This window comes from Anser anser (genome assembly GCF_964211835.1).
Source record: "Anser anser genome assembly, chromosome: 10".
Taxonomy (NCBI): domain Eukaryota; kingdom Metazoa; phylum Chordata; class Aves; order Anseriformes; family Anatidae; genus Anser; species Anser anser.
In genome coordinates, this window is record NC_139730.1 from 19,958,852 (window position 1) to 19,985,458 (window position 26,607).

The 26,607-nt window shown below is 44.9% G+C and overlaps 1 protein-coding gene across 4 annotated transcripts in view; it reads left to right on the forward strand.

Moving 5' to 3' along the window:
* Positions 1-2,795: 2,795 nt before the first annotated feature.
* The window catches only part of ATOSA (atos homolog A), a 47,356-nt gene continuing 23,544 nt past the window's right edge, over positions 2,796-26,607 (forward strand). Inside the window, exon 1 of one of the 4 annotated variants that reach the window (XM_083850036.1) lies at positions 2,796-2,948. In XM_083850036.1, coding sequence (XP_083706162.1) covers positions 2,804-2,948 — 145 coding nt within the window. In that variant the 5' untranslated portion in view covers positions 2,796-2,803. Of the gene's footprint in view, positions 2,949-3,150; positions 3,898-15,130; positions 15,280-25,749; positions 26,034-26,607 lie in introns of those variants that run through there. The other 3 variants (XM_083850039.1, XM_083850037.1, XM_083850038.1) reach the window with 3 other exon arrangements.

Sequence of the window (26,607 nt, forward strand, 5' to 3'; positions counted from 1 at the left end):
CATTTCTATTTTAATGCTTCTTCCAAAGTGGTTACTACTGGTAACAATTAAATTACAGTTGATTCTTCCTAATTTTTTTTTGCACATTTCAAGTTTGTTTCACTGCAGACTGTATTCCCTAGTCTATTTCAGATTGTCTAACTTCATCCTTTGGCTCTAATATTCTCCCACGTGTGGTGATTTTTTTTACCACAGAGGCAAGCATGTCAAAAGCAGTTGTGCTATGCCACTTAGCAGGCAGTAATTATCTGCAGGAATTGCAGGAATCTTGATCTGCTGCATCAGACATCACTTCTGCGACAATTAATGCCAAAAAGACACTTGGGCTAAAATCAAAAATACACTTTGTTCCTGGTTGCAGGGACAGTTACCAAAAGTGTAGAGTGCTGAAGTTCTGAAAGAAAGCACAGACATACATTTATCTTGAATAAAATTTTATTTTTAAGTTTAAAAAAAACCAACAACAACAACAAAACTTCCTGGAACAAACGAGGCTTATTCTTACGTTTCTGGGAACAAGACATAGGTGACAACATTGTGTCACGCTGCCCTAAGTAGTGTTTTTAAAAAATCTGATGGCCTTGTTAATGTTTCTACAGAGAATGAGGCTCCCACGGAAACTCACACTTTTCAGCACCAGAGACTATAGATACGTGAGAGCCGCTGTGTCTGCACAGGCACTGCAGCATAAGCTCTCACCTGTGTAGGCACCAAAGCTAATCAGCTGTGAGATGTAAACTGATAAGAAACCAAGTTTTGTTTGTGCATGTACTCACAGAAGTATGTGTTGATTTAGGCTTGGCAGTTAAAGATCTGTTAGTATTTCTAAACTAATCCGGCTTTTGTGTGACATGTAATGCAGCCATACGTTTTTCAGATGCTTTAACTTCATGTTTGGCTTCTCAGGTCAGAAACCAGTTTCAGTGCTGTCATTGTTCTTAAATAATTTTCAAGTATGCGTAAGCGAATTCTCATGGCTGAATCCCCTTATGCCATATTTTCTCTGCATATTCATGCAATGTTCATAATTTGGTCGCTGACTGGGAGGAAAGTTATGAGTTCAAGGCCATTTTTAGTCACTGTATCCAAACTGAATCCACATCTTTGGTGTGTTCATCCTTAATTCGCTTTTAGTATTATCCATGAAATATTACATAATTAGATCTTTCTGATCAGTCTAAATTTTCTATTTATTTAGTTATCATTACTCTAGATATATGTCTGTGTGATCAAAAGGAAAACAGTCCTTTCTTGTCTGAAGTAAAGCAGGACCAAACATACCCCTTGCACGCTGGGTCCAGAAATGGTCTGAGTCAACAGGAGAAGCTGACCCTGAATTCTCATACACAGCCATGTACACCAGGACCCTGCACATCAAACCTGGCTTACTCTTGTCATATCCCTTAGAATGGTCTCCTTTTCCTATGATAAACAGTTTTCAGGCTGGTACCTGTATTTCCCATTGGCCTGAGTTATGAAGAAACTGGAAACTGCACTTACTATTTGGCAAATTAGTTAAGAAAACACTGGGGGAAAAGTGCTTTGAGAAAATATTTTCTCGGAAGTTGGGCCTATCTGTGCCTGGTCAGTTGTTAAAAAAATGCCAAACAGAGATTAAGACTTTAAAAATGATTAAAAATTAAAAACTATGTGACGCATAACAGTTAAATAGCTACAGTTGCATTTAATCAGTAGAAAGACAGATTCATTTTTGATTGTAAAACCAATATTAGAACAAGCTACAAGCTAATTTGCAATATTTTACAGCAACAATTAGTGGGGTAAAGGATGTGACTTCATTTGGGTGACTATCACCAGTGGGAGGATCTGACAGGAGCCTGAATCATGCTCTGTGTAGTCATGCTCATCTTCACATATGCATACATACACACACACACTAGTTGTTGCTCAGTCAAATTCCTCTTTTTATAATTCTGGATTGCCACATTTGCAATTATATTGCATCCGCCAGAGAGCTCTGAGGTCTGTAATTGCCAAACACGTATGCAGGAGTCACACAGAGGCTGAAGTGACACTCATGTACTTGTGAGTGTAATATCAAAGCACTGCATGTGATACTCTTACTGGCCTACGTATTCGGGGGTATGGCTGAACAGAGAGGTGTTTACTGGACAGTTTATTGCCTGAAGCACCTGCCCAGTATAAAGCTGTACATCTGATAAATGAGAGAGGGAAATAGGCATGGTTTACGTAAGGCAAATAGCATAGAATGGAGTTGTAATGAATTCGTACATGCTTTGCAGTGTCAGTGGCTGATCATCTGTCTGTGAGAGGAAGGTGGCTGTGCTTATCCTAAGCATATACACGGACCCTGGCACACCTGAACGGATGGTGTTGTCAAGTGCCTGTCCTAGCATTAGCAATTTGCCCGTGGGTTCTGCCGGAGCCGGCTCGTGGAGCGGAAAGTACTGATGGCCACGGGGAGGTTTGCTCTCAGCAGAGCAGGTTCCTTACGTGCTTTGCCGTGCAGTCCCACAGGCCTCGAAACGAAGGATGGAGCCTGCCCATCCCTTTTGGGGAAACTTGAATTTCTGCTGGATTAACGCGGTTGTGTAACCGCAGCACGGCTGGCTTCATCGTCTTCCTACCCAGCATGGTTATCGGTGTGAAGTGAGCGTGAAGCAGCTACAAAGCGTGGCAGCTACTGGTGCCAGGGCGGAGGACACGACCAAGGCCACCCCTCCTTCACAGCTCCTCTGGCAGGGCTGAGCGAGCTGGGGGCGGGCAGGGCGGCCCGGGGCCCAGCGGGTGGGGCACTTCACACCTCTGTGTATGTACCCCTATGTACGTGTATATATACGCGTGCCTGCAGCGGCGGGCACGCTCCTGTGTGGAAATACACAGTGCCGGGGCGCAGCCACACGTCTCCTGCAGGGGCACCGGGCAATGGCCGGCGACAGCGGCGGAAGGGAGCGTCCGCGGGGCCGGTGAGTGCGGGGCCGCCCCGGCCGCCAGGCCTGCCGCCACCCCGGGCGGGCAGCGCGCCCACGGGCAGGCCGCGGCCGGCACCGCGTCGCCATGGCAACCGAGCTCGGCGGCGGCGGGCGGAAGTGAGGGCAGCGGATTGGCTGCCGCGGGGCACGTGAGGCGGGCGGCGGGCTCGGCCCGGCCCGGCCCGGCCCGGGGCTCGGCGGCGCCCCGCGGGAGGGCGGCGCTGCCCCTGCGCTCCCCCTGCGGGCTGCGGGGCCCGGCGGGCGGGGATGTGCGTGCCGGGATGTGCGTGCCCCGCGCCGCGGCGGCGGGGAGGAGGCGGAGGAGGCGGAGGAGGAGGAGGGCGGTAGCCCGGCGGTCCGCCCGCCCGTCAGTCAGGCAGGCGGCGGCGAGGAGGCGGAGGCAGGGCCAGGGCCGCGGCTGAGGCGCAGGCGGGGGCGGGTGGCGGCGGCGGGACCGGGGATGGAGGCGCCGCGCAGCGCCCCGCCATCAGCCGCCGGCCGCTGAGGGGCCGGGAGCGGGGCCGGGGCCTCGGAGCGGCCGGAGGGGGGCAGCGCCCGGCCGGCAGCGCCCGCGGCGCCGTGACTCAGAGGCGCGGCCGGCCGGGGGTGAGCCGGGGCTTGTTGTCGTGGGGCTCGTCCCCGGCAGGTTATAAATAGAGCCGCCCCGCCGCCGTGTCACGGGAGGACACCCTGGCGAGGCGCGGGGAGGCGGGCTCGGCTCGGCTCGGCTGGGCTCTGCCCGCAGCGATGCGAGCCGGGGGGCCCGGCTGCTAGCCGCGCCGTCTCGGCAGCCCCGGCGGCGCGCCCGGCCGCGTTTGGGTGTTTTTACCCCCAAAATATCGCTGGCTCGAGGCAGTCAGCGGGTCTTCGCCAGGACAGCGAGCAAATCGTTCCAGCTCGTCTCCGAGCTCTGGAGAAGCAGAGAAAATGAAGCCCGAAAGAGGTAAACGAGTTACTGAGATTTAATTTCGTGCGTTTGTCCGTGAAGTAGCTCGCTGTGCTGTTCTTGTGTTATTGCTCAATTTCCTCGTCCCCTCCCGTGTCGTCCGGGGGGATGGGAGAGAACGCAGCCGCTCGGGTTCAACTCGGGAAGTGCTAATGGGAGTGTGATATTGCGAAGGTAGGTTCTGAAGATAATTAACGCTGTCCTGCTCGTCCTTCGTTTTTTACCCTGCCTTGTTTTGATGAAAACGAGACAAAACACCGTAGCAAACCCCTTTCTCTCTGGCAGTGGTGCAGTTTGTATGTCAAATATAGCCAGCCAGGTAGCACAGAACTGCAGTGCTGGAGCAAGAGCCGGTCAAAGGCAAATCGGGCATCTATAGGCAGTGTCAAAACCTGGACAAAAACGTCAGTGTCGCTGCAAAACGCCCTGAAAATAATTTACATCTTATATCTCGTGTGTTTGTTTTTCAATCCGACAATGGTTTTTGTTCTGGTTATGAAGGAGATGCATCAGAACAAGCGTGCTAAAATACTCTTTTTTCATGGTCATTTGGTTGCTGTTATTGTCTTGCTTACTGGCATCTGGTTTTGCAGAAAAATAAAGTCGCTTGTCTACGTATATGTTTATAACACTTCAGCTCTTTTGCAGCGTAGCAACAGCTGCTGATGCCCCTAGGGTTGAAAATATGTCATGACTTCTATTTTGAACCACGTGAGCAGTGATTATTGATTCCTGTTAGTTAAAGCAAGATTATTTAAAAAAGGCAAATCTTATTATTTGGGCATATTGTGTAATTGTGAGCATTAATTAAAATAAATCCTTGCTTAGATATTTGGGTTTCTTAAAGTTTTGATGATTCTATTGTTTACCTGGTTGCTTTCAGTTTTAAAAACACATTAATTTTGTGTTATAATCACTCTGGTGTTTTGAGAAACACTTTAATATAGCTTAGATAGCCATCTGTTAAACGCTAACACTTACATGACATACCCATCTTAATTAGGTTTCTTAATGACACGTTTGCTAACAGACACACTACACAATTGACCACTCTTAGGTGGATTTTATGGATGTATGTGCTGTAACGATTATGTGCTGTGACAATAGCACATACATCGTACAGGGTTGATTTGTAAACGTATGCATAAATTTAATGTGATTTAAATACTGGGGGGTTGAAATAGGCTTTCTTCTTTGCTGTTACTGTTTCTTAATTGCTTAAAACTTCACAGTTGACTGCATCAAAACAGGTTGTTTTTATAATCTCTTTAGGTTTTAATATTAGAAACTGAAGTTTGAAAACTACATATTGTCAAGATGGAGGAAAACTTCCACATCAGATAAAACCCAAGTCAATATTTGCAGCTTTAAAATATTCTGCTGTAGCAATCTAAAACCTCTGTATGACCTTTGTCTATTCTATTCGTTGATCTTTAGGCAGAAAATATTAGAACAATGAAAACATCTTTAGCTGCTGTGTAATAATTGATCAGATGCCTTTTTAAACTAATCTCATGTGGAGGGAACCAAAATTATTAAGAAAGCAAGTTGCTAGTTTTTGCTCCCCCTCCCCCAGAAGCTAGTGGTTAATTAATTGAGAGTCCTATCCATTATAAAACCTCTATGGCAAAGAGTGTGAAATGTAACGGAAGTAATGTCTTAATTCTTTTAAGATAACTAGCAAAAATCTGAAAGTAAATCATTGATCTTGGCAAACATTGGCGAGTATCTCCAGCTGTTTTAGTAAATGCCTCCAGCTTAACTGTGTGCTAATGTAATAGAGTAATACCATGCACAAAGGGGGTTGTGAAAGTACTGCCTAAATGCCACATGCGGCCCGCAGAGGCACGAATCATGCAAATGTTTACGTGTGCTGCTTTCTGCATAGCAGCTGCACCCCAGGATACAAGCAGTCAAGTGTGCAGTCACCTGCTTCCAGTCGTGGCGAATTAATAGCGGAGGGCAGAGGGGAGCACTCAGCTCGCCAGTCTTTGCTTTCCTGCAGGCCTTCAAGCCCTGAGAGGACTGCAGATCCACACGGCATGGGAAACAGAAACAGACCTGAAAAGACTTGAAATTGATTTTTTTTTCATTTGCACAATTATATCAGAATTCGCTTGCAGCTGAGGTGCATGGCTCTTGTAATTAGAATTACTCTTAAAACTATACTTAAGATTGTAATGCCCAGATGTGTTGGGAGATGCTATTGTTTATCCTTACTATACCAGTAAGATTCTGGTTGTCACCAGCAGAGATGGGTGGTACAATGGAGGAAAGGGGAAACCTAATTTTGCAACCACATCTCTAACGGGGGAGAAATGTTTTAGAATATTTCAGCTAAAGGAGGTGAGAGGCGTGAGGAAAAAATAAAGAAAAAGGGAAATTTTTGTTAAGCAAAGAAATCTGGCCCAAAGGTAAACTTACTACCTCTCTTTATAACAAGGAAAGTTTGAAAATTACAGATAAAAACGTGCAATATTTGAGAGCAGTGTGGAGGAAGTGGGGTGTTGTAAGGCAAACCCGTGGAGCAGTTTTGTGAGTCAGGAAGAGACGTGGTCGTGTTCTTACTTGCGCTTTCAAAGCTGATTTCTTCCTTTGCCACACAGGTGCAGGGCATGTCCTGTGGCCATCCGTCAGGTGGGGTGTCGGTGTGCAAGGGCAGTGGCTGCTGTGGGCACGTCCATGTAAATCCCTCTATTCTGGGTCTGGGCGATGCAGTAAGCAAGCTACTGCTGGCTGCTTGGCTCTGCCTTTCCTACAGTGGCATTCCTAAAGGGAAGTGTCGAAGCATCTTAAAATATGGCAGTCGCATTGCTTGAGCTGAGGCTTCACCAGTGCCAGTGAAAAGAAGGAACTTTCTCTTTCTTCCAGTGCTTTTGGAGTAAGGTTCCGTTTTGGTTTTTGTCTTTCTGCAGTAAGAACGTATCAGCTTACCTCGCTTTGATTTGTGATACCATCACAATTTAGTTGTGCCGTACAGCTGCCTGGTCAGCTGCTTCATGTCGCGTGTTTGGAGCTCTGTTTCCTTTCTCAAGTACAAAGCTTTGCTGTTGCTTCTATTGAACTTGACTCTAATTACTTCAGATCGCTTCACCAGCTTACTGAGTTTGGAAGACAGAACTAGAATTCACAGCAGAGTGCTCACAGACTCTTCCCGTTGAGCTTTGTTCATAAACTGTATAAACACACTGTTTCACCATCGGAGTTAATGAAAACATTGCACAATGTCAGGGCGATAGCGTACTGCCAAACTCGGATGGCTTGTTTTGTACCCTTGGAGTACACTTGGTGCACAACTGGAGAAAATCTTGTGGTTTAGATGAATCGACAGTGTAGTGATATTTTTACTGTGGGAATGTTACACAACATCAAAAGTCTTACTATGGTCTAAATGGCTCCGAGATGCTGCTTCTTCCTTCCCCCCACCGCCCCCAGCCCTGCATGAATGATCAGTTAAAGGAGGAAGACAGGCTTGTTTGTCTTTGAATTCGTTATGGCTAGTTTTTATCACCTTATTCTAGTCTTTTCTTACTTTTTATTACCTTGCTTTATTTCTTCCTCTGATACGTTTTGTCTGTGTAGAGACTATTCCGTTCTCACTTACAAATCAAGCAAAAAGCAGTTGTTTTACATTCTGAAGCATCAGTTCCCTCCTTGAGACTATCCTGATTTAAGGAAATGGCTTTCTGCCTACAAGAGAGGAACAATCAGTCTGAAGATTGCCTCTTCTCCTCTCCTTCCTTCTTTGCAAGTCAAACTCAGATATATGCCTCTGGGTCTGTTTGCAGTAACTGGGTTAAGAGACTTTCTTGCACCTCGTTGGGTGCTGTGGTATGGAAAGAGCTAGCTCTTCGGTTAAGCAGCGTGCTGGTTGCTGCCTCATTTTGGAAACACACCTGAAGGAGTTCTGGGTGTATCTGCAAGGAAAGCTGGAGGGGAAACTGATGAAGCTGAAAAGTTGATTTGAATGCTCTTCTTCAAATTCTTATGAGGAAGAATGGGGCGGGCGTGTGTTCTTGAAGGAAGTGAGCAAGGGGTTGTGGAGTTACTTTAAGTTAGGAGGTCAGGTAAGGTCCTAGTTTTAAAAGAAAAAACCAAAAAACTTAGTTTTATAGCCTGTATTAACTCTTCCATGGAAAAATTTGTGAAAAACTTCTTTGCAAAGATGTGTTGTGGACTATGTGGATCCAGAAGTGAAAATACCTCTTGAAAAGGGATGAGTGGTATTTTAGTGTTCCGTATTGCACTGCGATACAGACACTTTAATTTTATAATATCTTCTCAGGGAAACATCACAAAGCACTTAACTTTTTTTGGTGGTAGAAGGTTGCAGACAGTAAACAAAGTAATAAACTGGAAATGAGGTACTTCCTGCTCAGCCGAGCTGTCACCCCAAAAGTGTTTCAGCAATGCTCCTGGCTTGGCTGCCACAGGTAAGTGCAGGTTGTGTGATAATGAGCTGGAGGTGACGCCGCTTCCTGGCCCAGGAGGAAGCGTTTCTGGCAAAAATACCCTACTGTGCTCCAGCACTTCTCGAACATGAAAAGATGCGCGAAGAGAGGGGGGCTAGCAGCCAAGGGCAGGAAAGGGTGGGTATGTGCCTGCTTTTCCTATGTAGATTACTTTCAAATGAAAACAGCGTATTCTTTAAAAGAGACTAAAACTATTTAGGATAAAACAAATAAACCATGCTGGCAGGTGGTCAGGATATTACACTCAGATTCCCTTTGTACGGCATGAAGCCATCTACACCTAATCTTTGGGGGGAGCAGATTTGTCCTAATAGCACAATGTGCAGGCACAGTGAAAGAGGATGAGTGAACAGGAATGTAAGCCTTTTTTTTTTTTTCCCTTTTAGTTGAGGGTAGAGTCTAGATTATTTTCAGTATTACTCTGTCCTTGCTCCCAGGAAATAGGAATATATGCTCTTCTATTAAATTTCCGCTTAAAAAAAAAAGTAGGGGAATTCTTAGCTTTTAGGTGCTCATCTTTTTTCTTTCAAAAATAAATCTAGTGGTACTCATTTGCAGAATCAGAAAACCTTAAGTTTTGATTTAAAATACCTGTTTATGTTAAGGTTTTTCTCCCTGTTGTGCAATGTGTGCCTAGATATCAATAGTGAGGCAAGTCTTCGTTGTAGGACCAGCTCTTGTGTCGGAAGAGAGCTGTTATCGGTGTTCAATAGTGGTTGTTCTTTGTCCCTCAGGAAAAACAAACCGTACTAGTAAAAAGCTATTTTGGTGGTGGTGGTTGCCTGGTTTTGTCCCTACTAGCCACTTTTGGAGGGGCTCCTGTTGATGAAACTGACACTGAGAAGCATTTACAGGGGTATTTTGGGTCTTGTGGCTATGCCAAGGCTTGGGCTATATAACTGACCTTTCTGACTGTATTTTTCACTTGCTGAAGTGAGAAACTTCGGCTTGCCAGATGAGATGCTTGGGCTGAAACATATTAGATGGGATTTTAGTTGTTATGGGCAGTGTTGAAACTATTATTGGATCCGAGGTCTGCCAGCTTCTAAATGTTTTTAAAAATAAGCTAACATTTATAAATACAAATTCTCATGAGAGATGTGAGTTTGTTGCCAAATGAAATTCTGCTTATTAAAATTAGAAATCTTCTGTGAAAACGTTAACTGAAGGGAACAAACCGGCTATATAACATCTGTTGAAAGAACTTGCTCTACTTCACTCTTTACAGAATATTTTTTTGTTATTTTGACAAACTTCTAATAGCAACTGGTAAATGGTGGTGGAATAGCCATAGGGTTTGTTCTGTCAGCAACAAGTTTAAGATACCAGTCCAACAATTACCAGCTGTTCTTTTAGTCAATAAGGTCTTGTAGTTTATCTGTAGTGACAGCTTTAATACATTCTCCATCCTGATGTGATACGTACAAACTGGTTTTTAGATTTTTTTAAAGGTGTTTCATTTCATTGTCTTTGAAGGTGGTAGTTAATTGTTCAGTCTTTGCAGGTCATTTGTATTTAATGTTTAGGCAGAAGCTTGTTCTTAAGTTTAAAATGCATTAGGAGTGCGTGTACAATTGCACAGTCACCTTTGTACCACTGAGCACAAAACTTCATGTATTAATAGGCAATTCAGCACGTCTATATGCCTAGGTGAATGCAAATACAGTTGGACTTTGGAAGACTTTGCGTTCATTCCATAGTCCTTTTTCTGCTCGTCCTTTTCAGGTTGGGATGGGTATGGCTGTAAGTGCACAGCCTAGGCTGTGTACAGTTGATCTGCAAGTGTAACTCTGTGCCAAGATCAGAAGAGCAACTTTTAATTGTTTTTAAAGGCTGTTCATAAGCATATAATTAAGTTCTACAGTAGCCTTGATAATTCTCAAGCTGTTTTTTTAACGTTGCAGTGTTACTGTGACCAAATCAAAGTGTTTTTACTTAGCTCACTTGTATTCAGATGTCAGGCCCACGTAAGAAAGAACAACTAGTTCTTTTCACTGATGATTGCTACTTTACCTTTTAATGTCAGCTTTTGGACCAAAACTGTTTAAAGTTGGTATCTGGAGTGGGATTACTAGGTTTTGTTGTCTCAAAAGATGTAATGGGATAGTACTTTGTCAGGGATAACTTGCAGGGATGGGAGGGCTGTGAAAGAATCAGTGGAGGCAAATGAGCACACGAGGAATGAAGCACTCAACGTACATGCACTAAAAATGAAACTTCCGTGTCTCTTCTGAATGCAAGAATCATTATTATAAATAGAAGTGAACAAAGTAGTCGTACTGGGAAGTCTTCTGGACATCTTTCTTTCTTTAAAGAGCAATAAGGGGAGTTCTTCAGCTTCCCACAGTTTATTTTGACTTGACCATTTTTCGTTTTGCTAGGACATCCGCTCTCTCTATCCAAGCAGGTAGTACCCAGTCGCCTATTTGTGATCGATGCGTTTCTCTAAAAGACTTCCCAAACATATTAAGTATGACTTTGTTCCTTGCAGGGTGGGATGGATATAACTGTAAGTGCACAGCCACAGATTTCTTTCTGAGGTATAATAAAAATGTATTCTGAAGTAAAGAGAACTTTCCGAAATAAGGCCTCTCTGGTTGCATGTGTGCCATGTCCTCAGTTTTCTGTTGTGCATCCTGTGAAGTTGGTGACTTTTTCCATTGGGATTTCTGGGAATCAGGTGGGTAAGTAGGTCTATTGTAGATTGTGAAATTCCTTAGTGAGACACGGGTGACTGCTTGTACTAGTTTAACCTATTACAGGTGCTGTGCATGCAGGGATTCCTTTTGCCCACTGATGAGTCTTCAAGATTTCTAGGGCATGTTTCACAGTTCCCTATGCTGCAATAAATTAAGCTTCTTTCTCAGGGCGCTGTGCAAGTATCATCTTGTCATTAGGTACAGCAAGAGGAGAAAGAGGACTTCAATGAAGAATTGAAGATGGTGAGTGTTAGCTTATACCCACAGCATGGTCAGTACCACCGGGGGAGGTGGTGGTGTGGTGTGCCAGTGTGGGGACTTCTTCTGAGGGTCAGGAGAAAGAGGAGGAGAGATGCAAGAAGAGCTGTCATGGTCAGCATGCTCTTCTTCAGAGTATGGAAGCCCTTCTCCCCAACCAGGTATTGCTCTTGGTTCCCTGCCATGGCACTAGCCCAAGTGCAACCATGATTAAAATTTGCACTTTCAAGCAGGCCAGCAAGCTTGGTAGAAAGCTTTGTCTGCAGATTTGGAGGGGCAGAGGGTGGTTAAGAAAAACACTTGAGTAAATGTTTGTGGTGACTAGTCACTGAGGACATAACTTCTGTGTTAGCATAGTGACTTTTTGATACGTTGGGTTGATGCCTCCTGTTTGCTTGCCCTTGTTAATCACAGCTTTTAGTTCGGCTTTTAATTCTTATCAAGTAGCTTGACTTGGGGGAAAGAGAGGACTGATGGATCAGGAAGAGAAGAGCTTTAATAAATATTCCAGCGATGTGGAGTAGAGGGGGAATTTCCTACTGGTAGGAACTGACTAGAGCAAAGTTGTCAGGACCAGCATGAACTGGGAGTGCATGGTTAGGTCAAAGGGGGATCAGTATCGACTCTTATACTGCTCAAAAGCAAATCTTTTCTGTAAATTTTTTTAAACAAGACTCTTTATGCGAATTTGCTATGCCAAGCTTCCCACTTCGGATGCCTTTTAATGAAGCATGGCTTTGTTTTGCTTTGCTTTGAGATGGAAACTCAGCTTCGTCCTTTGAATAGTAAGCCATTCAAATGGGCAGAGACACTTTGTTTGCCATGAAGAGGCTGTGAGAAACAAAGTATCTGGAGAACTAGGAGTGGGGAAAAGGGCTGGATACTGACAGTTACGAAAACTACCCTACTAGCAGTACTCCTTGTCAGGTGTTCAGGCCGGTAGCTGCTTACACCACACTAATGCAAGGAAGGTGTGGAAGACCCGTTTTAGTCATGTTCATGCTGTTAAAAAGTGAATGAGCGAAAACAAGTAGCCAGTTTATGAAGCGGAGGCAGGAGGAATAGTTGATAATACTAGAAAAGTTCTCCAGTGGAGATTCATTTTTAAAAGAGCATGCGAAGGGTAAGTCCATTTTCGTGTGAGGGGCTGGAAGGCTGAGGAAGGTGAAGGGAAAAAAGTTGAATGCATTCAGAGTAAAACTACTCGAATACACACCTGCCTCATCTTACATGGAGTGAAGTTCATTAAAATTGGCTGTTTTTGTACTGCCTTTGGTCATTTCCTACACATAGTCGCACTGACTTTACAAGAGTTTCTGTGAGAAAATATTTTGAGTCAATTAGAAAAGGTTAAGTGGTGATGCTTGAAACGCATCTTACGTTCTTTCATCCCATCCCAGAATATATAATGGCCTTCAGATTTCTGTTTTGGCTGTGTTTTTTATAAACTAGCTCTATTCGTCCTCAGTTAAGCTTCCAGTTTGAAGTTTTGAGCAGCTTTATGCTATGCATTGATACTTTTTCCTTTTAAAATCATGGTGAAACTGTTAGCATCTTCTTTCAGCTTCCCTAGATGCTCTGTAAACAATATGTAACCTTTCTCACCTATGAAATTTGACTTTATAAACATCAGAAAAAGTGAGAACATACATAAATTAAAATTGTGGATGGAGCATCTTGTCAGCCCCTTAGCATGTGTGGTAAGCATCCAGAACCGACCTCTGCTTTGTTGTGAGAAATAGAATATCTTGGGGGTGGGAGGAGGAGAAATGGGGCCCTCTGCTTAATGTTACCTCCTCAACAACAGCTTTATGCCAGTGAATTTCGCTGTTTCCCTCAAGGAGAGGAACTGTGGACAGACATTGGATGAAAAAGCTGGGGAGTGATGATGGTGGTGAACTGGAGAGTGGCAGAGGGAGAAGAGGAAGGCAGAAGAGCAGCTGGCTGAGAGGCCTTACCCAAGGGTTGCATGTGGCTGTAAAGAGGGGGCTAACACCCAGCTGCTAATAAAGCAAACTGGAAAAGCTGTGCGTTTCCAGAATTACATGAACGAAGCAGAAACTTGTGGTGGCTTTTACCAGCTGCTGGCAGTGTGGAGCAGCGGAGGGGAGGTTGGCATGGGGTGTGTGAGGTGGCGCCTGCTGTGCCTCATGCTGCACTGGGGAAGGTCCCGGGGTCCTCAGGGCTTCTGCAGACTGCCTCCTCTCTGGCTCTTGCTTTAAAAGATACTTTTTTGTGTTCTGCAGATGAATAATTTAATCCCAAGCGATTGTTTAAAACAAAGGACATGTTGTTAGAAGTGTGCTTTTGTTTTTAGCTTGTGCTGTCTCTGCAACTGGGCTGAGTAAACACAAGGTGCCCTGAAGTCACTTGTGCTCGGGGTCATGTGTTCACGTTGCTCTTCCTGAGGACGGCGGGGCTGGAGGCCCAGCTGGGCTGTTTTTCTCAAATGCCTTGTTAATGGACATCCTGTGTTTTGGCACGGCCCTCCGAAGGTTGAGGCTGGGTGTCTTTCCTAACGTAGGGCTAGTGCCAATTATGTCTGCTGGTAAGTGCCTCTTAATTGATACGTAGTTGAGTTGATGCAGAGATGAACCGCACTTGGCTGGGATTTTCTGCTTTGGGAAATGTGTAGGGCTGCTTATTCCTGAAGCCTGTGTTGGAATCAAATTCTTGTCAAGGCCCCATCGTTTTCAGTTTTATAGGTGCTGTCCTGTTTGTGACGGAAGGGGTGTTAACATACAGTCCCTTTATCTTGCTTATTACCAGTCACTTTGCACGGTATTAAAGCTGCAAGGGTATTATTAGAATTCTAAGTGCAGACGCTTTCTGATGGTGTAATGCGCAGCTTAGGATAAAGTCCTGTGCATATCTGTGTGTATTGCAGTGTTCTCTTAAATTCAGTCACTATCGGTGTTTTATTAGGCTAGATGCAGTCATTTCTGGGGTGTTCTTCCACCAACGTGTGCAGAGCTCAGCTCTGCCTGTCAACAGCTGGCTTAGGACAGCAAACCTAAAAGCTGTTGTGCCAATGTGCTGTCCTGCTTTTATTGCACCTGCAGAGCACCAGGTGTGGAAAGGACCCTCGGTGGTGCTGCCTCTGCCTGTCCCACCTGGGAACCGACTCAGGGTTGTGGCTCCTGCCTCCTGCTAGCCAAACTCGTGCTCGTGCTGGGTTTACCGGTGCGATAAACACTCCTCTTAGCCGTCCTATTCCTCCTGTACCTCGTGGGTAACAGTTTCACAGAAAGGGGCCGAGTGCTTTTCGGAAAGGCCAGGGGGGTGCTTGAGTGAGGAAACTCGAGGCTGCTTTTTTAGGCAACTGTGTAAACTACTGTGTTTTTGCAGAAGTAAATGTTCCATGAAATAAAAATACTTGGAAAGCAAACAAAATATACAGGAAGCTTGAATGTCAGTGACTAACGAAGCTGGATGTTTTGCATATAGCTTTCTGTAAGGCGTTATCTGTATCTGCGATCTTTAAATAGCCCAACTGCTCAGAGGCAGCCTTCGCGGGACGGAGTGCCTGCCTGAGTCCCGCAGAGGCCGTGTGCTGCGCGGGCAGCGCAGCGGGGGACCTCGGCGCGAGGCGAGCGGCCCTTTCTCCCCGCTCTGGATCGCCGCGGTGAACCTGAGGCGGTTGTGGAGCCCGGCTCCCCGGGGCGAGGCGGGAGGCGGCGCCTCAGGGCCGGGGGCGCCCTCCCGTCAGGCTGCCCCCAGCGCCGTCCCCGCGCCCCCCCCCGCCGCGTCCCGGCCCCGCCCCGCCCCTCCCGCCGTGCCCGGGGGCGGGGGCAGGCGGCGGCGGGGCCAATGGGCGCGGGCCGCTGTTGCTATGCGCGCCCCTACTCTGCCTGCCGGCCGCGCGCCCCGCTGCGCGCCCCCGCGGCGGCCGCCGGGCACGGGCGCTGCCGGGATGGTGTGCGGCGGGGACAAAGGGCTGCGCGGCGCAGGTGGGTGCGGGGCGGCGGGGGGCCGCGGCGCCGCGAGCCGTCTCTTGCTTTGCAGCCTCGCCGCGCGGCCGGCAGGGGAAGGGGCAGCCTAGCAGCTGGCCCCGCGGGCGCGGCGCCGGCCGGTCGGGCTGCGGGGGGGCCGGGCCGGGGCTCCGGGAGCCGGGCAGCGCAGCGCCGGGGCTGCCCGCAGCCCTTCGTGGCGCCGCCGGGCCGAGCTCGCCTCGTCCCGGCCGCGGGCGGTCCAGCGCCTCTGCCCCGCAGCCCCCCAACCTTACCGGCGTCGTCTGTGGAGGTCGGGCTTCCTTCCTCCTCCTCCCGCGGGAGGAAACTCGGCGAGTTTTGTTTTCTGCTGGGAACACCGCACAGAAGTGTTACCGGTCCGCTGCCACCGCTCGTTTGTCTTGGGGCAAATGAAGCTGATGCAGAAATGTCAGCTTTGGGGGCAGCCAAAACCGCGTATTTTTAGTTAGCTGATTACTGACGGCTCACCTCTGTGCTGTCTGTGAAGCTAATTAAATAACACACTGAATTCAGCGCTGAACTAAGCATTACCTATTCCTTTTTATTGCAAACACATCCTCTACTAATGCAAATGTTGTTCAGACTGGCTACGTGCGTTTCATCCAGCATGTAGGGCTGGCTTCTGTTCCTCCGAGGTACCGGAGCTCTCGTGTAGGTCAGCCGCCCCTCTGACTTGAGGTGCTCCCCTCCTGCTATGGGGCGAGGGGGGACCCCACAGTGTGCCCCCGTGGCTTGCATGGGAATACTTCTTTCCATCTGCTTGAAGGAGTAGTAAAGAACTTTTGAGAGGACAGTGAAACGTCATTATTATTGCATATATTAAGCTTTAAATGTGTTAATTTAACATCTGCTACCTTGCACCTGTGCAGCAAATGACCTCGTATTAGGAGAGGGGGAGACAAACTTATGAGACTCTGTTAAGACTTTAAATTTTGGCTATGAGAAAACTGTTAAGGCCTAACAACGTGGCTTACTTGTTACTAGCCAAATTGTGCCGTGAGAGACAGCTCTATTCTAAAACTATCAAAACAATCTCTTTTTACACGTTCAAAATTCAGTATTAGGCTCTGATGTCCGTTTTAAAATGAGCAGTCTCTTGCACAGCTTGAGAGTTGTAATGTTCTCATGTATCCCTCTAAATAAAGTTTAAAACAATTCTGTGGGCCTGGCCATTCTCCCAGACCTTTTTCAATGAGAAGTATGTATTGTCTCTTTTGTAACTTTTTTACTTTTGCAGGTTACTGTTTAACCACTTAAGGGCAGGCCTTGTAGGTGAAGGTTAATAGCATTGGAAAAATTACCTGAGGAGCTTCATGCTACTTCATCATCAATTTCATCTCTGTTCTTTCTGAGATCCTTGCGTTTCTGATGAAGAAGTATACTCTCTGCCTTTGGTCTGCTAGCCTTACTTCTTTTCCTCCACTCCATGCTCTAAATAATCTGGACTGCAAATACTGAAAGAAACCTCCTGAAGCTGAACATAGCCTCACTAGCTAGGAGGAGGATTTTGGGTGGTCAAACATGTTCTGACAGAGTTCCACAAGATAAATTACCCACCGCTTAGATGGCGATGAACAGGTTGTAACATCAAAGAGTTTTGAGAGATGAAGTAAGAAAGCTTAAAGGGAAGATGAATGCAGAAACAAACTACAGTTCTACAGGTCAGATTTTACATGGGGTTTTTGTTTTGTCTTTATTTTGGATAAAATAATGGGATTCATAATCTACATTTCCTCACCTGAGGATACTTCCTAACAAGACCTATGCTTTTTTTGTTTTTTTAAAGTAACTGGATAGTTAGTTCTGTTCTAGCAGCAGTGCTGCAAAAATTTCCAGCTTGTAGGTGTGATTTCTATCTGACGTGGTGGTTGTAATAAAGTTCCAAGAGTATCAGCTCCTGCTTAACCCACATACTACGTATCTACTGTTTCATGTGTTGTCCATTAAAATAAAATTCTTGAATTCTTGAGTGTTTCTATCTCTTCTCCTTGTGAATATTCTTTTAAAACTTTGTTATTAACAGTGCATTTGCACTTTTTGGTTTGTTTCTCACTTTCTTGTTTTTCAGGTATTCTGGAAAAAAAAAAGGCAGCCCAACAGCATTAGTAAGTGCCTCACATGCTCACATGTAGACAGAAAATGTGCTTAACAGTTCCTCCTCAGTGTGGCTGTATTTATCTTGGGCTTAGATGTGCCATCAGTGTTTGGATAGCTTCTTGGAGTTGAACCAAATCTCTGGAGTTAGACGCGGTTTGATGGTCAGAAAGCTGCCCTGGGTGTAATTCACAAAGCCTTCACTTGGGAAGTTGAGCATCTCTTAACGTATACTTTTCCTGAACATGGCCAAAGAGAAACCTTTTAAGATAGTCTAGCCTGTTTATTTGTATCATCTTCGGCACCGGAAGTAATGAAATCTTGTTTTCTTGTGATACACTATCACATGGTGCTCTAAGCCATTGCAATTGTATTAGATCTGTCCTTTGCACCTGTATGTTCATCTACCAAATCTCTCATCTCAGTAGAATCTGCGAAGGCATCTTTGCACCAGTTCTTGCTTCACTGAGATTGCTAGTGCAGGTATCAGGTTGTTGGTGTGCCGCCATCTGAGCGAAAGACTAGACTGGAAAATATTGTCTTGTTATTTGGATGTGTGATTTAGCCTTCTGATACTTTGCAATGCTCTCTCTCTCTGTTCCCACGTAAGTACTTTAAAACTTTTTTTCCTTCACTTTAAGTTTGGGGGTCTGAGCTTTGCTGGCTGTACCTGTACCTTGTACCTGTAAACAGAACACTTTGGTATATGTGGCACAGTACTTTCTCGTTAAATGACTGAAACAAGGACTTCCTGCTGAAGGCCTGGTATGTGTTCCTAGCAGTACTGATTTCTTTTTTTTTTCTTTCTGTTAAGTAGCTTTAGGAACAGTAAAAGAAAAACAGTTGTATGTTGTTCCCTTTTTGTCAGTGTGTAGCCTCCAATTTTCTTTTGAGAGCACGGTGAGTGAAGAGCAACAAGTCTGGCCAGCTGCCCTAGGACTAGATTCAGAAAGAGTCAGTACTTCATTTTAGGTCACACGGATTTGAATGAAGATAGTGAGGTCAAGGGAAAAGATTTCAACTACAGACTTCAAGCTTGCAAATATGAGAGCTAAGTTTTTGCTTTCTTAGCGTATGCAGCTGGTAGATGAATATATTCCAGATTTCATTAGAGGATACAAGGCAGTATTTCTTTTGTAGTAACACATAGCTGAGTCTACACTGTTCGTATTCTGATGTAAACTTACAAAGCTAGTTTCTTCTGCAGTGTGGAGGAGATGAGGTATGGAAGATCGAGGGATGCTGTGGAACTGGGGAATGTAATGTAGTGGGGCGTGCTGAAACGGGAGGGATAGAGCCACATCTACCCTCCGATAGAATTCTTTCCAGGCTGACATCTCTACCAATAAAGCTGCTACTTCCAGGAGGGTGTCTGCACAAGCGTATGCCTTTCCCTTACTGAGAAAGGAGAATATTGACCAGCAAGCTAAGGCTAGTAATAGTGATCATCCTACCTGGAAGAAAACAAAACTGAACCCTCAGATGAATTAAACTCACGTTAATTAGGAGTTCACAAAAGGGCTGAAGGTGGGGCAATAGGTTCTGCAAACTTAAATAGCAGGCACCAGAGATAACAAGTGCAGCTGTTGTTAAATAGTTAATAACAGATGGCTGAACTTCTGATGCAAATGATCAAACAGAACAAGAGAAGTTCTCTGCATCCTGACCTAGCGACTCCTCACTGTTCCCATGGTAACTAACACATTTTTCCATTTTTAGCAAAGTTTATGGAACTGAAGATGACTTGTTGGTTTTATGACTTTAAAATAAATTTTAAACGGCAAAGCAGACCAGCTGGAGGAGAAAACAAACTCAGAGAATGTGGATATGAATTCCTAGAGACCTTGTGTGTTTTGGTTCCTATAAGATTGTTCTGAAACATGTCTAATGTACAGCATACTTTAAAATGCCTGGCGGTGAAAGTATTAGTTTAAATACAGAAGGTGATAATCTGAGCAGATCCATCTGAATCCTTCTCATTTAACTTAATATGAAAATGACCTATTGCTATAAGAAGGGCATCGCAAGGGGAAAAGGGAGGAGGAGGAGGTAGGGGACTCTGGCTTTGGTGTGGGTGTGGTGCAGAGGAGCAAGGTAGAACCTGTAGCTTATGGGATGGATGTGGCTTTTCATTTGCATCCAAGGCAGGGACGGGGTGGTGGTGGTGACAGGTTTGAAGCTCTGACCACTGGACAAGGTAGGACCTTCTGTGCCCCTTTGGTGATACAAAAAAGTTCCACAGCGGCTGTGCATTGGTAAAGACAGAGTATTCTGAAGAAATACTGCTGCAGGTTTCCTCTGTCTGTGCTCTTTTTGCAAAGGTGCTGGCCTCTGGCTGTTTTGAGCAGGATGCTAGAAGGACAACAAGTGTTAACTTTCCTATGTGCTATAGCAAAGTCATTCTACAGTTCCTGTTCCTACTTCAAAGTTAAATTAGAACTAGAATGTGCAAGATCTCTTTTTAGAGCAGGGTTCCCGAAAGAGCATTTGTGTAGACTAAACTTCACAGCACTGAAACTACTGGAGAAAAGTGCTTCTGAAGCAGGTTTTAGTTTGTTCCCCGGGGAAAGCCACAGACAAAATCTGTGAGTATTCCTGCATGTGAGTCACTTCTTATAAAGCATAAACAACCTGTTGTAAGCCTGTTTTTATCAGTGCTCTCAAAAATAAGTAGTTTCTTCAGCTGTTGCTGTTTTTGTGAGGTACGTTTTTGGCTGCAGATCTTACATTGTGCTAGTGGCTTCTTCTCCATAGAGTGAAGACAGTCCTTTATAGACAAGTGTACCTACCCTGTATGTTCTCAAACTGCATTTGCAGAGAGCATTATCATGTTGCTGTGTTTGATTACCTGAATGGACCAGGGACTTCTTCAGCCTCCTCAGACATAATATTACTTCCAAAGAGAAGGGAAGCAAATTCCCGGAATTCTTACCTGGTGGTTAGTATTTGTTATCTGGGATACAAATTAAGAGGCACGTTCAGTTCCCAGGGCTGTATTTTGCTATGTATTGTACAAACATGGAAAAAAAGACTGTCCTCACCTCAGACCTTATGCAACTATCACACAGAATCAAGGGCTTCCAACAGGGAGGGTTGTAGGGAAACAAGGGATAATACTGATAAACTGGGGTTTTGGCATTGTTTTGCACCATGTGTGTGCTTCCCAATTGTAGGGTAACTTGTGAAGTCCAAGTAATTAATGGTCTTGAAACTCCAACGCATCTGTGAAGGAAATTAGTGTTGGAAGCTAATTGGAAGCAAACGTTAACTGCAATAGTGAGAGACAACAGGAATGATGGCAAGCCATGGAAGATGGTGCAAAAGTTTAAAAAAAAAAAAAGTCTTTTGTTATGGGGAAAAAAAATTCAGCAGAGGAATGCAAAAAGATGTATTGAGAGTCAAAAAATACAACAGGAAAATGTTTTCCTGCTAGGCACCAGCCATACATACCTTCTTCATAAGGCTGGATGCTTCTATGTCTTTTGCACGCTTGTTTTCAGTGATGGATTCCATGAGAAATGTGGGTGCAATGGGTGCTGCCCAGAGCAGGCAAATGAGGTGCTGCTGGGCGGTGGCATTGGCTGTGCCCAGCCCGAGCTCGGCACTGGCAGGGAGTGCTTATAGCTTCGTCCCAGCCTGGACTAGAAAAAACTCATCTCTGAGGAAAACTTGGGGCATAGCTGTCAAAATGCACACACTGAGGATGTGGGTGCAGTGTGGCTCCCCAGCCAGGAGCCAGAGGGTGCCAGGGGTCCCTTTTTGCACATCGGGGAAGGGGCTGTTTGGGGCAGTGACCTGCGCCTGGCATTGCAGGAGCTCCCAGAAGCATGTGAAGGGGTGCAGAGACCATCCAAAAGATGTGAAAGCACGTGTCTAGTGCGATCCCATGCTTTACTCTCTAAATGCTATTTGCTAGGGTCGCACACAGGATGGTCAGCTCAGCAAGAAGAGTCTAGTGAACTCAATTTCACGTTCTTTCTGGGGGTGAAGAGGGTGAGTTGCTTTATGCCTGGATCCCTATGTCAGGTTCTGGTCCTTTCAAGATTAGCCACTAGTTCAGTTGATGAGAATAAAACGTTCGATGCTGAGAATCTCTCAACTATGTTTTATATCAGTTCTTGAAGATAAATGACTGCAAAAACCTGCTGTTAAAAGCAATAGTCAATGTAGTCATATATTCCTAATAGTCATATATTCTTAAAACTTAAAATGTTTTTATTATAATCTTCTATACATCACTTTTCATCTCCTCTTTAAAGGAAGAGATAATACAACAAAATTATGTGATGTGGATGCTTCAAAATAATGAAACTTATTTTCCTTATGGATTTGTATCAGAAGATCTCTGCACAATCCTTTTTGGTGATGTAGAGGATTGGCAAAATGAACATGGCTGCCAGGTACTTCGATTTTGTGATGTTTGGGGGGGGGCTTTTTTGGTCCGATGCTCAGCTCTGGCATTCATAGTAACTTGTGGCTATTGAACTTGACAAGTGGGCAAATCTTTGATGCCTGAACTGCTAGTAGCCGGTGTGTAGCAGATAAAGACTTTCTGATGTTTCTGAGCTGCAGATGGCTTTAGAGCATTTTCTCCTTTTAAAAAAAAAGTCATTTTGACATCTTCTGATTTAAGTTGTGTTGTATATTTACTTTGTAAATTTTCTGTTGCTTTCAAACTCAATACATTTTTTTCCCCCTGTTGGGTACTTTTGGTTACACGTATTTGTAAGTTATGGAGGAGGAGCTAAGCTTGGTTTTATTTGTTCGTCTCGTTGCTTATGTCTGTTGTTTTTGCACAAAATACAGAAGAGCCCGTGGAGGACCTCGAGCCTGGAATGGATAAAAGCTTTGATTCTTGTTCATGCTATTTTTAGCGTAGTGTTTTGTTTTCCTTGTAACTCCCTGCTCTGCATCTTGACTCACAGGTCACTTGATTTTAGAGTGTGCGAGTGCAGAGCTCGGACCCCTGGTCAGTGTCGGAGCCCCGGCCGCTGTCCCAGGCGCTGCATTGTCTGGAGGAGCCGGGGGATCCTGCTTGCTGCTGGGGGGTTGGGAGTGGTGCTGAGTGGAAGGGTGAGCCCTGTCCCTGAGGTTCTCTGGAAAGTATGTTCTAAGAATATGCGGTACAGGCTGTTACAAAACACACGTGCAAGCAATAAACTCGGTGCGGAGGCCAGGGCTGATGGGTGACTCGAGGTCAGAGCCCGCGGGGCCGCTGTCGCCGGGCCCACGCCGCACTGGCAGCCATGGTCAGTCTCAACACGCTGCCCCCCTCCAGGAGGGGGAAGTGTTTTGAACAGCTCTGTTGTGAATACACCGCTGTTGTTCGTGCTCTGGTAGTGTTAATTTTAGCGCTTCAGGCGAGTGTCTCGTGTCTAGGGCTGTCAGGAGCTTGTTTTGCTCCACGAGGTGCCGGGTGGCAGGGATGTTTATGGGAGCCTTCCAAGCTGCACTGCGGGCTGGCTGAATGAAGGGCAGAGGGAAAGCAGATGCTTGCAGTTTTTAAGCAAACAAGTGTTTCTTAAATTGCAGTGCTCAAGTGGGTCCGGTTTTCAAAAAGGTACTTTCCAAGGCGTGTGTGTTTGTGCACAGGAAGCCTAACAACATCTGAGTGCTCCACAGTTTCATTAGGGGGTTTGTGTTCTTAAATCTTGAAGTAAATCTGAACTGGAACAAGATAGCTGTCACACAGCCAGGCGCCTGGTGATTCTTCAGACTGCCTGAGAGAGGGACAAAACCTGTATCCATCAAGCTATTTGGTACTTGCACAGATGGAATAAGGCTAGGCATGTGCAATGACTATTGTGATGGTTTGGACTGGAATAAAAGTACATTACTGCCCGAGCAGTCGACAGTTTTTAATTCCTGGCACGGGATCTTTTAAGCCTTGTGGAAAGCTGCACAGACTGTCATTTCCCCTAGAATTTTAAAAAATAAGGCAAATTAATATCTAGATATTCTGGATGGGTTAACTGGGACAGGGATATCAGCTGAACCAAGCACAAGTGTGGGTGTTTTCAGTGCTTCTTTCATCCATGACACTGCGTTGTAGTTTTTATAGGTTCCTGTCAGACGACAGAATATTTGAAGTCTCCTGTTGGGGCCCCTAAGAGAAGGTGCTGCTGCACAGCTTCCTGAGGCGTTGGTGAGTTGCTGGTAGCACCTCTTTTGCACTCTTATCAAATTCGTGGTGCTAGTAATAATACCAGAAGTTTAGGAGAAGTGTTAGATCCAGGTGAGGATAAGAATTCCTGCCCCTGAAGAAGTGACATACTAATCGTGCATATGGGAGGCCCCAGTCAGTTTTTTAATAGCCTTGTAATAGAGTAGACTACTTTTACCAAAAAAGTGGACTAGGTCATAAGTGGTTTTTCCCAGAATAACTGCCCTTCCCTCGTCCCACGTCCTCCTCTGGCTTACTGGTTTGTTTTTTAAGGCACACCACAGTAAAACTGAGAAATTACAGTATCTATTAGAAATAGATACTGGTGCATAAGTTTAAGGAGATTTTCAACGTGCAAGCAGTTCCTCAGTAGTCTTGGAAACTGCATTCTTGTATCTTTCTGCCCATTGAAAAAAAAGGAATGTTTCAAGAGAGGAAAAGCAAGGAGGATGTAGCAGGGGTGTCTGGTTTACATATTGCTGCTCCCCTGGGAGTTCAAAGTCAGTAGACTTTGGTCTGAGGAAAATGGCTGTAACCGCTCCCCAGTTGGGCTTGTTGGCACCTTACAGTTTGTGCAGGTGAGGGGCTAGTGATCGGTGAAAGTTTTTGGAGTGTGACATCATTTCCAAGGCCAGGCACTTCGGAACTTGCAAAATGCCCCCTGCTCTGACAACAGGATTGCTGTGAAGGCTGAGAGCTTGGTTAAGGTTTTCCATAACGTGCGATCCTGTAAGTCACATGGCTCTTCTTTCAGAGGGATTTCCCTGCTTCTCACAGCTGTGGCATCCCTGTTGAGTCCACCCAAAAATGAGTCAGTGTTGGGTGTTTTGCTTTCATGTTGAACTTCATGAATTTGCTCTGGTTTATTTTTAAGAGGCCTGGCAACAGTCTGAAGCAAATGTCATGTTTTGTAACGGTTCTTTTCTTGCAGTGACCATAGGGAAGAAAAATACCAGCTTGGGTGTCTGTGGCATTTTTCTCTTGTGTAATACCAGGTGTTTGAGACAGTGAGACACACTTGCACACTGCATAGATGGCATTCACCATCAGGAGCTTTATGTGCTCCCGCTTCAGGTTTGTTCAGCCCCTTAATGATTCTTCCGAATCATTCACTCAAAATCTTGAGAGCTGAAGGCGCTTTACATTCCTCCTCAGAAAAGAAATGTTATTAGAATTAACAGTAAAATAACCACAAAAGCACTTGAAATTATATTGTCAAAGTTTCTAAGAACTGTAATTACCTAAGGTGATGAACTAAAGCCTGAAATATCTCAAAGATGATTTTTAGTGTTAGTGAGGAATCTTTTTTTTAAAAAAAAAAGCGTTTCTGGCCTGTCTACATGACTATGAATGCTGTTCTCAAAGATACTTTCATATATTGTAAAGATATGGAGCAGTAAACTGCAGAACAACATTTTAGCAGAAATCTGGGCAGCACAAGATACAAACATGTAGTGGTTTAAGTAGAGGGCTGCTCTGGCAGCTATCGTAAGTACTGAAATACCTACCGTAGGTTTTTTTAAACAACAGTCCAGTGTTTTTTTTCCAAGTAACATAAGAGTGATTTATTATCACAAATTGCTGTTTTACATCTTTAGATCAATCTCTGTATAAAATATTGCAGGTCTGCAAATAGTTGAGTCTTAGTCAAGCTTGATTGTTAAACAAATTGAAGAGAAAACTTATGTGTGCAGTCCTGAACTGTATTGTGTTTAAGGCCTCAGATAAAATTTCTGGCATCCATTTTTATTTATGTATTATAAAAATGCAGTCACAGCCAGAATTTAATGCAGAACTGCTGTCAACCTGTTTAATGGGAGGGGAGTCTTGGCTTTCAAATGGAATTAGACCTCCCGGTACTCAACTGCTGCAACTGTCATATGGATGTTATGCCTTCAGAAAGAGGTGAGGCCTGGCCAAGTACGCATGCTTTTTCATTGTAAATTCATGTTGGGCTTCCATTGAAAAGAAAGCTGCGGATATGGAGCCTCTGCAGAATGGTATTTACAGCTAGCAGAAAGCTGAGCAGGTCAGTGAAAGCCTTCGGTCTGTGTGCCCTCGGCTGTATCGCTGCTGCTGCTGCTCAGTTGGTTCTTGAATTGGTGAGTTCTGGTAGTGAAGCTCCTCATCAGCCATCATCGTCCTCATCTCCAGAGTCTGTTTGGCTCGTACCTCCAAGAAGGTTGCCTTCATCAGAAGTGAGTGGTGAAGGAAGTTTGAAAAAATCTTGAATGTATATTTAGAAATCTGATGTAGGAAAATCTGTACTTTAACATTAAAAAACTTAATCATTTTCTGGGAAACACCTTAGGAAAAAATGTTCACATTCTGTAAGCTTAAGGAGGCTGTGTTTTCTGTTCTAGGGTGATGTACTGCCTCCCTCCCCGGCTCCTTCCACTCCCAAACCACCTTGGCTGGCTGAGGTTGCATGCTGTGCTGGTGGAGACTGAAGCTCGTCTAGGTCTCCTCTCCACAGGTCCCTTGCTCCCTTCTGTGAAGTAGGGTGTGAGCTTAAAACAGGATCAGTTCAGTAATTTCTTTTCCATATAATCTTGCAAAATTTGTATCTGCATATTTATGAGCATGGTAAATCAGTGTTGATGTTGAGTGAAGGCTGTATAGAAAACCTTCCTTCCTTCCCAATTACAGCTGTACAGTCTACTGAGCATTTATTCTGTACTTTTAGTGACATGTACCTGTGCTGAAAGAGATGTTTTCTAATCGTTTACCTTTTGTGAACTAACAAAGATATCTGAAAAACAGTTCAGAGCTGCTGAACTGCAGCAGAATAGAAATCCTATTGCTTTGTCAGTTTTTTTAAGGGTCTGTCTCAGTGGTAGGTTTATCAAGTCACGCAGTTTGTTCTAATACCTAATGTAGGCAGCGATCAGCTAACCAAGGGAAAAAGTAGAGCTAGAAGAGAGCAAATGGAAAACTTAGAAATTATTCAGTCTGCTCCTGGCATGCATGTTTTTTCATTACATTATAAGATTTTGTGCAGTTCACGTTTAGCCAAATGGCAATCTAGGAAGTCTTAGTATAAAGGAAAA